Source organism: Sturnira hondurensis, unplaced genomic scaffold (genome assembly GCF_014824575.4).
Source record: "Sturnira hondurensis isolate 20B ecotype Veracruz unplaced genomic scaffold, ASM1482457v3 Scaffold0009733, whole genome shotgun sequence".
NCBI classification, from domain to species: domain Eukaryota; kingdom Metazoa; phylum Chordata; class Mammalia; order Chiroptera; family Phyllostomidae; genus Sturnira; species Sturnira hondurensis.
The window spans coordinates 3,101,370-3,110,402 of record NW_028082364.1 but is presented as its reverse complement, the minus strand read 5'-3'; the positions used below and the strand labels follow the sequence as shown (position 1 = coordinate 3,110,402).

Genomic DNA, 9,033 nt, shown 5'->3' with positions numbered 1-9,033 from the left:
TGTCAAATGAACCTTATGTGAAAGTCCCCCTTCTCCAGAAGGTTTTGGGGAACCCAGCACCCTAAATCTAGCAGCCTGGTCCTCCTCTAGCTGCGCTGGCGGGAGAAGAGGGTGCGGGGAGGGGTCTTGCCTCCCCTGCAGTTAGCGTGGCTCTAGGAGGCAGGGACCTGCAATAAGGGGGTCAGGGCTCTGTGGCCAGTCTGCTGACACGTGGTCACTTCCCATCTCTATGACCTTGGGCAAGTCACTTCACCTCCCCGAGCCTTTGACCTCGGCGGCGCAACCGAGATCAGCGGATCGGAGACGAAGTAGGTGACAGCGTGGGGCTCCCCCGGTGGGCGATCAAGAAAAGGCGGTGGCGCAAGGAAGGTTTGGAACGTCAGGAGCCACCTGAACGAGGCTCATCCCGGGGCAAGAAAACCCCGGTGGGGCGGATGCCACCGGACTCTTCAGGAGCCTAGGGCGAGGGCCGCAGCCTCCAGAGTCGCCCCCGCCCCCGCCCCCGCCGGGGCCCGGAAGGAAGCCAGGGCGGCGGAGGGGCCCCGCGGCCGGACGGGGAGCCGGGGCGAGGGCCGGGAGCCGGGCCCGCAGCCGCCGCGGCTCATCCATCAGCCGGACGAAGAGCAGAGGCGCGCTCTCGGCCCTCTGTTTGCTTTCTCGCCAATTATTGCCGCGCCTCAGCCCCTTTGTTGATACAGTAGTCCGAAAAAGTGCTAATGTTCATTTATCAGGGGGCCCGCCCGGGACTCCGCGAGTTGCGATTCTTCCCAAAATATAAACACGGGGCGAGCGTCCCAGACAGAAACCCCCATCTGTTTCCCCGGCGCGGGCCGAGAGCGAGGCGTTGTTGAAGATAAAGCCGCGGATAACGTCGCCTGTCTCCAATGGACGTCTCCCTGGCGCATTAATGACATTCCCGGTTATAGTTCCAGCTTATCTTTCAATTAATCATATATACCTTTTTCGGCCGGCCGGGCTGACGGCAGGAACCGGAGGCCGCTCGGGCCGCGCCGATCGCTTTTCAATTAATAATATTTTATGTGCGCAGAATGCGCTCGAGTCGTCCTGGAATTCGGCTCATCTTAAAGCAGCAATTCTTTAAAAGGCAAGAAAATAGACGGATACATTTTAGAGTCTCTCTCTCTCTCTTTCTCTGCCTCCTTTTGTCTCTCTCTCTCTCCGCCTTTCCCTGGGCCGAAGGCTGTTTGTTTGTCCTGCTCCTTTGGCCAAATTGCGGCTTAGAGAGGCGTCCCGGACGGGTCAGCCGCCCCTGGAAAGGAAGAGACCAGGAGGGCTGGAGAATCCGGTTTCGCCCCTCCCCGCCCCCAACCATTTCAACAAATAGTTAAAGAAAACAAAGCCATTTTTACTCACTCAGAAACAGAGAAGACTGCGTAGGAAAAGTTAGAGATTGCCCTTGGACACGTGCAGGTGGAGACCAGGGTGGGGCGCCCCAATTTCGATTTTTGCCCCTACCTATCCGTTTTTGCCACAGTTTTCTCCCTCCAGTAATGCCAAGGCCTGTTTTGGAGCCGAGAGAAATTATGACGGGACTCCCAGGGGGTGGAGGGCAGTAGAAGTTGCTTCAGTTGTCCAAATTGTGGAGAGGGAGGTTCTTTCCTCCCCTTTTCTGGACACCTGACCCACAGGTGTGTCAGCCCAGGAAACCCCCATCTCGGAAATAAGCCGAAATACGAGATAAATCTTCACCGCCTTGATTTGCAGAGCAAATGCTGGGTGGTGTTCCCCCCGCCCCCCACCTCCAGAACTATCTCTTTTAAAGAAAATAAAAAGCCCCACTAAAAACAGGGATCCCGGACGCAGCCTCAATGTTCCCCATTAAACGGTAATATTTCAGGCGTCAGCTCGCACTAATCTTTCAAACTGTCATCGCGGGCCGCCCGGCCAGCCCATTCACTTAACAGCGCTCCCAGGACCCTCGTTCCGAGCTCTTTTCAGCGAGACGTTTAATTGAATCGGATGTGGCTGGTTTGCCAGACGTCACCGCCTGGGTGATAGGCGTCCTCTCCCACTCCCCAAAAAGCGATCTTCAAAGGCGAGGCGGGCCCCTAAAACTAGGTTCGTTGAGAGCAGCGACTGTAACATTGGCCAAACCCTGGCGAGGAAGGGCCAAAGAGAGGCCACGGATGCGCAGACCCGCCCGCGGAGGAGCCTGGTTAGGGGGCTGGGAGGTGGGCGGGGGCAGGGGGTTCCTGCGTCTGGAACCCCCCACATGTGTCTGGAACCCCCCACGTGTGAAACGAGGCATCTCTCCGCAAACCCAACGAAGGGTCCCAGAACCGCGTGTGGCTCGCAAACGCAAGCGAGACTCCGCTCCAGCGGCCCAAGGCCTGATACTGGCAGCTGGCGCCCAGGAGCCGGGGTCGGAGTTCCCCGAGCCTCAGGGTCCCCGCGCGGCTCCAAGGTCTGGCGCCTTAGTTCGGAGGCTACAGGCCCTGCGGGTATGGGTTTGATGAGGGGCTGGGAAGGCCTCCACGTTGGGCCTATGCTTGACTCCACCGGGGCCCTTTTCCGCAGCGCTGCACCAGCCCTCACCGTCCCTCATGAGCAGCCTCAGGTTCATGATCGGGAGGGCAGTCGCCACCGTGTTCCCTTGCTTCGTGCCTTTCCTCTGCGCCTCGGCCTACGTTCTGAAGCCTTAGGCCAGAGCCGGGCCCTCAACTTGCCTTGGGCCCTGTGCGGACTTTTTTCTAATCCAAGCACTTCTTACCCCTGTTTCCAACTCCCCCTTTGCAAGAAACCAAGCCCTCCGAGCCTCCATGCTCGGCAAGTCCCCGCGGCTGCGCTGCGCCTTGCTGGGAAAAAATTGGATGGTGGGAAATCCACGCTTTTCCCCAGAGGTAGGGGAAGGTGACCTTAACCTGGGGCCATTCTTCCGGCCAGAACCTCCCTGAAACGGCACAGCCAGTAGAGCCCCTCACCTCGGAGTTCTGGGGGTGAGGAGGGGACAGAAAAGCTTGTACCCTATCTCCCCAGGAACCCAGAGGAGGAGGTGCTGGGATCCGGCCCGGTAGCTGGTGCTCCCAAATTAATTACTGGAAGATTTGTTCTGCAGAAGATCCCCACTGACCCTGGGCTGAACATTAACACCCCTCCTGCCCTGAGCTTCCCCCACGCGCCTGGCCACTCCACCGCCAGGGTGTCCCCACTGGGGTCTGGCCCAGAGACCTGGAGAGGTCCTTCCCAGCTGGGTTCAGAGGAGCCCCTGGCAGAGGTCTTACAGTAGCCTTACAGCTACTTAGTGTGGACGGGGGAGGGACAGAGGCAGGAATGGTGAGGTCCAGAATGGGGGAAAGTAGGCCGTTGGGAGTCAGGACACCCTAGAAAGCAGCCCTCCTCTGGGAAGCTGTTTACGGGCTGGGGTTCTGGACTTCTTTCATTATGGAGGGGAGGGTCATCTCTCTGGGAGGAGACTGGCAGCGACTGGCGCCCCCTGGAGTTGCGGGTGTGAAACTCCCACACCACAGCCACCCATCTGGCCTTTCTGCGGGACACACCCAAGGCGCCTGGGAAGGAGGGGACTGCAGGGGCAGCACTGACCCCCGCAGCCAAGTCAGACAGAGGCCCGCATTGTCTTGAATCTGACCCTCGTGCCGTCACCCCGAGCAACACCCCTTCTTGTTTTTTTCAGACTCTCCCCACTCAGATACCTTCAGCACTACCGCCTTTAAGGCTCCTGGACATGACATCCCCACCCGGCTCCCCTCCCAGCCCTTCACTCTGCCATTCTGTTTCAGGTGCTGAGGAATATTTCTTCAAATCCCCCATCCGCCCTGGATTCGGAGAAGAATCAAGCTCTTCCCTGTGAATGCGTCCTGGTGGGGTTTTCAGGTGAACACTGCGGAGACATCTCAGGCTGCAGAAGCAAAAAAAAAAAAAAGAGCCTTCCTAGCGTGTTGCGGCCCCTTTAAAAAGCTGAGCAGGATTTTTTTTTTTTAGCCTAATGACTATATTAGGTGACACAAAACTGCTCATCGTTCCTGTCAACACAGCCCCTGGCCCAATGGCAGGCTGAGTCCCCCTCCTCCGGCCTGATCCCGCCTCCGCCGTCCCAGAGCCCCGCACTACCTGCCGCCTGGCCACAACTGGAGTGGGAAGGCGGGTGCGCGGGCGGGAGGGCGGCGGGCACCATGCAGGGAGGCTGCCGGGGGCCGTGGGCAGCGCGGCTCACTGCCGCCCACCTGGCGTGGTGAGACGCGCGCTGCCACCATGTTCCCCAGCCCTGCCCTCGCACCCACGCCGTTTTCAGTCAAAGACATCCTGAACCTGGAGCAGCAGCAGCGTGGCCTGGCCTCCGGGGAGCTCTCGGCGCGCCTGGAGGCCACCCTGGCGCCCGCCTCCTGCATGCTGGCCGCCTTCAAGCCCGAGGCCTACGCGGGGCCCGAGGCCTCTGTGCCCGGCCTCCCGGAGCTGCGCACCGAGTTGGGCCCCGAGCCCTCGCCAGCCAAGTGCCCGCCTGCCTTCTCAGCCGCCCCCGCCTTCTATCCGCGTGCCTACGGTGACCCCGACCCTGCTAAAGACCTTCGAGCGGATAAAAAAGGTAAGGAGGAAACCCAAGACCCTTCCCCCTTCTAAATCGATGTTGTCCCCAAACCCCGCCGCCAATAAAGTCTGGGTGGAGGAGACTCCGGCGCCAGGGCTGAGGGCCGAGTTCAGGGGCCTGGGAGTGTGAGAAGGGACCGTGTAGCCAGGGCCCCGGCGCCCCACATCCAATCGGGGGTTTAGAGAAAAATTCTAGGTTGAGATGGTCAGAAACAAGAGACGAAGTGTGTTTTGGGGCCTAACAAAGCCCCAGGCGGCGGCAGCCCTGCTCCTGGGTCTGTTTACGTTGAGCAACCGATTTGCGGTAGCAGACAGAACAGAGAGAGATTCTCTGTAACAGTGGTTTTTTTAAATCTCTTTTGGATATGGGGGTCTTTTCTTGAGGACCCGAGGAAAATCCACGAACAAATTAAAATGCTGCACACAAGATGTGCTTTTACGCACACTTGGAGGAGGGTCCAGGACCTTGAACCCAACCATCACCCGCGTTTCTGGGGCTTTTCCTCCTTTGTTCCAAGAGAGCGTAGTCTTGGGAACGAGGCCTCGATTTTAAAGCTGGAATACTGCGGACTGTCAGGATTCTAACTCACTATCCATGGTTTTCCAGCCCAATTTCCCCATGCGCTCAGGGCCGAGAAGTTCTGCTCTGGAAAAAGTTAGAAAAGGCCGGGCAAAGGGTGCGGGGCCGCAGAGGAGATGACTGGGGAGGTGGCCTCATCACCCTGCGCCCGCGCGCCATGCCAGAAGCGGGGGAGGCTGACCCACCACGAAAGAGAGCGCATCGGTGACGCCTTGGCTCCACGCGGGGTCCGCGAAAGCCGGGGCGGCCGGGGGCGCCGGGAGAAGGGCTGCTGTGAGCCCAGAGAGCATCCTCGTGTGAGCCTAGAAAGGTTTGTCTAAGAGCACAGAGAAGGCCCGGAACGGATGCTGGCGGGCACGGCGGGCTGAAGTGCTTGCTACCGATTGGAATTCCAACGCGAGCTCCCGGGCAGGGCAGATTCTGCGGCCGCCTGCCCACCTCGCGGCCTCTGGACGCTGCACAACCCCCGAGCCAGTTTCTAGGGGATGGGAGGGGGGCTTAGGTCATCAAACCAGCACCTCTTGGCCTTCTCTTTCTACGCTTCCGTAATTTCGAGATGATGCGACTTACCCTGAGTGAGGACTCGCGTCCCTTCACCTAACCAAAGCAGCCCCAATCTAACCCACTACAGTGCCGCCCCCGGGGTTTATTTTCTTTGCAGCCTGAAATCTTGAATCACTCTCCAGCCTCCGCACCACAGTGTGAACTACCAGAGGGCAGGGAGCGCCCTTGTTTTGTTCTCCAGCGCCTAGAGCCATGCCTGGCACACAGTAGGCATTAGAGAAATGCCGACTGTGGAGCGGAAACCCAGCCGCCCGCGGCGCGCAGTGCACGGGCAGGGGGAGCCGCCGCCAAGCTCGGAGTCTCACCAACTAGGGCCCATTCCCCGCTGGGGCTCCGCGGGCCCGGCCGTTCTGACCCAGCGTCTCTCTGCCTCTCTGTGCCCCACAGAGCTGTGCGCGCTGCAGAAGGCAGCGGAGCTGGAGAAGCCGGAGGCGGACGGCGCGGAGCGACCCCGGGCGCGACGGCGGAGGAAGCCGCGCGTGCTTTTCTCGCAGGCGCAGGTCTACGAGCTGGAGCGGCGCTTCAAGCAGCAGCGGTACCTGTCGGCCCCCGAGCGCGACCAGCTGGCCAGCGTGCTGAAGCTCACGTCCACGCAGGTCAAGATCTGGTTCCAGAACCGGCGCTACAAGTGCAAGCGGCAGCGGCAGGACCAGACTCTGGAGCTGGTGGGGCTGCCCCCGCCGCCGCCGCCGCCCGCGCGCAGGATCGCGGTGCCGGTGCTGGTGCGCGACGGCAAGCCCTGCCTCGGGGACTCGGCGCCCTACGCGCCCGCCTACGGCGTGGGCCTCAACGCCTACGGCTACAACGCCTACCCCGCCTACCCGGGTTACGGCGGCGCGGCCTGCAGCCCCGGCTACAGCTGCGCCGCTGCTTACCCGGCCGGGCCGCCCCCGGCGCAGTCGGCTACGGCCGCGGCCAACAACAACTTCGTGAACTTCGGCGTCGGGGACTTGAACGCGGTGCAGAGCCCCGGGATTCCGCAGGGCAACTCGGGAGTGTCTGCGCTGCACGGTATCCGCGCCTGGTAGGGAAGGGACCTGCCCGGGACGCTCCCGACGGATCCCACCTCCACCGAAGGGCACCGATCCTCGCGGGGAGGGAGGGCTGCGGACTCCCCGCTTGCAGCCCTCGGGTTCACATTCTCTCTCGCAGAGGCCTCGGGGCTTCCCGCACCCCACGTGCCTTTGTCCCTACGCGGGAGAGTTTGTAGCCGAGTTTGCAGCTTGCGGTGAATGGTCCCGCACCCTGGTGCCTTAGCCCTCGGCCGCAGCGTGCACTCCGAGCGCCCACGGGCATCCCCAGCGGGCCGAACACTGGCCAGTCAGGACTGGGAGCCCGGGCGCGCCGGGCCTGAGATCGGGCCGCCTTTCCGCAGCCTGGGCCCGGCGCCCGGGCACTTGCTGCCTTGCCGCCGCCCACCCACCCGTATTTATGTTTTTACCTGTTGCTGTAAGTAATGAGACCCCCCCTTCCCATTAAAGAGAGTGCGCTGACCCGGCACGTGTGCTTCTTTCCGCTTGCGGCGCGTCAGACTCTGAAGCTGGGGGCAGAGGCCGCCCCTGCGGGTCTTGAGGCGCATTCCCTGAGCAAAGCGGTGCCACTGCCAAACCACGTTGCGTCGGTTGTTGGGCACTTTCGGGGACTGTCTCTTGTAACCTTCAACGACGCAGGAAGGTGGTCCTGTTGTTAAAGGGATAGTGGACTGAGCCTCGGGGAGGTTTAATGACCTGCCTAGGGCAAAGCGCCAGCACTGGTGGACCTGCGTGCGGTTCGGCTCGGGTCTCCCCGGAGAGATGGAGGCGGTCCGCGCACAGTTCGCCTCCGTTAGCCCTGCTGTGCGCCGGGCGCTGTTCCAGGTGCTCGGCGGTACACGGACAGCAAGCGGACTCCCGGGCCCTGTGGGACAGAAGGGCACCACAGCTCACCTCGCTTAGTGGGAGAAGTGCCTTAGTCCGTTTGACAGATGAAGAGCTGAGACCCACGGTCCTTGTTAAGCTCCCCAGAGCCCTCCGGCCCAGCGGCACTCTGGCCTAAGCAGCTGGGGTCCCGCAGCCAGAGTCTCACCCGCTGCCCAGCTGGGCAGAGGGCAGAACCTGGACCACAAAGAGATGCCCTACGGCCACGGACCACGATCACCCCAGCAGTGGCTGAGCCAGGTGACTTTACGTGGTTAGGGAACCTGCTTCCCCAGCCCACTGATGTCCTCCTCTCCTCTGGGCGTCTCATGGCCTGCGCCCTGGTCCTGACTGACAAACGCTACCTCGGTGCAGGGTTTACAGAAGCGGGAGCCCAGACGAGGCCAAACAGTCTAAAAGCCCACTCACTGGTTGCGGGCCGGGCTGGCCGCATGCCTCCGACCCGTTGTCTGTGCAGTGAAGGCAGCGGGAAAACTGCGCCCTGAGCCGGGGTCCCCGGTCCACAGGTGCTGAGGCCTGACCGCCAGCTCCTCCACCCACCGGCCCCAGCGCTGGGAGGAACCGCCGGTTCTTAAAAAGGGAGGAAAGCGGGTGGGAGCCGGGGCTTTCAGTTTTCGCAAAATAACGGTGTTCTGTGAACATTTTTTCTGGGAAGTGCTGGGGTGGCCGCCTAGGGTGTGGGACATCGGGTGGCCAGAGCTCTGGGTGGCACTCAGAACACTGCTCGTGGCGTCCAGGGACCAAGCGAGGCTCCGTGCGCCCCTGCGGCCCGGTTAACAGTCGCGCAGCCAGGCCTGGTGCTGTCCCGCTGTGGCGCCGGGGACCGGGACTGAGCATCACTGCCCCGCGCCCGGCCTGCCGCGTGGTCTTTGGATAAGTGCTGCCGCCAACCTCGCCTCAGCCGCCCAGGGGGGAGGGGCGATGCCAGGAGACTCTAAGCCGCGCAAGGCACTGCGCCACGCAGGGTGGCGGGGTAGCGCAGGCTCGCGGTCCACCACCACGGCCGCAGTGCTGTGGGCCTGGCTGGGGGAAAGCAGGGCACAGGGCTGAGCTCGGGTCTGGGTTCTGGGCCCTGACTTGAATCCCCTCTGTTGTGACGTCCGAGCCAGGCTTGCGAGGGCCGCGGGGAGAGGGGTGTGTTCAGCTCCTGGGCCTAGAACCCGGCTGCGAGCCTGGAGCGCGTCGAGCCCTCTCTGCCGTTCTCGGTGATGCGAGCCCTGGTCCTTTCTGGAGGAAGAGTACCCTGAGGCTCCGCCGAGCCACCAGAAGCTGGGCACTCTCCCACCAGGCACCCCCGGCCCCGCAGCCGAAGCAGGCAGCCTAGCTCACTCAGCCGCCGAGACTCTCCCCCCGGAATTTCCCCTCCTTGGCACTCGCTGGTAAGCAGATCAGTGTGTCCGCCCAGGACCC

At 62.1% G+C, this 9,033-nt stretch overlaps 1 protein-coding gene across 1 annotated transcript; it reads left to right on the top strand.

Annotated features, from left to right (window-relative positions):
- Nucleotides 1-4,014: 4,014 nt before the first annotated feature.
- On the top strand, nucleotides 4,015-7,191 carry NKX2-5 (NK2 homeobox 5). The gene is made up of 2 exons (XM_037057726.1): nucleotides 4,015-4,561; nucleotides 6,095-7,191. The coding sequence occupies exons 1-2, from the start codon at nucleotides 4,231-4,233 to the stop codon at nucleotides 6,733-6,735; spliced, it is 972 nt and encodes a 323-aa protein (XP_036913621.1). The 5' UTR covers nucleotides 4,015-4,230; the 3' UTR covers nucleotides 6,736-7,191.
- The last annotated feature ends 1,842 nt before the right edge of the window (nucleotides 7,192-9,033 follow it).

What these genes read in the sequence shown, in the direction of transcription:
- NKX2-5 (XM_037057726.1), top strand. Translation starts at nt 4,231, where the DNA reads ATGTTCCCCAGCCCTGCCCTCGCACCCACGCCGTTTTCAGTCAAAGAC. An exon ending in CCTTCGAGCGGATAAAAAAG is followed by an intron (nt 4,562 to 6,094) that starts GTAAGGAGGAAA and finishes TGTGCCCCACAG; the next exon opens with AGCTGTGCGCGCTGCAGAAG.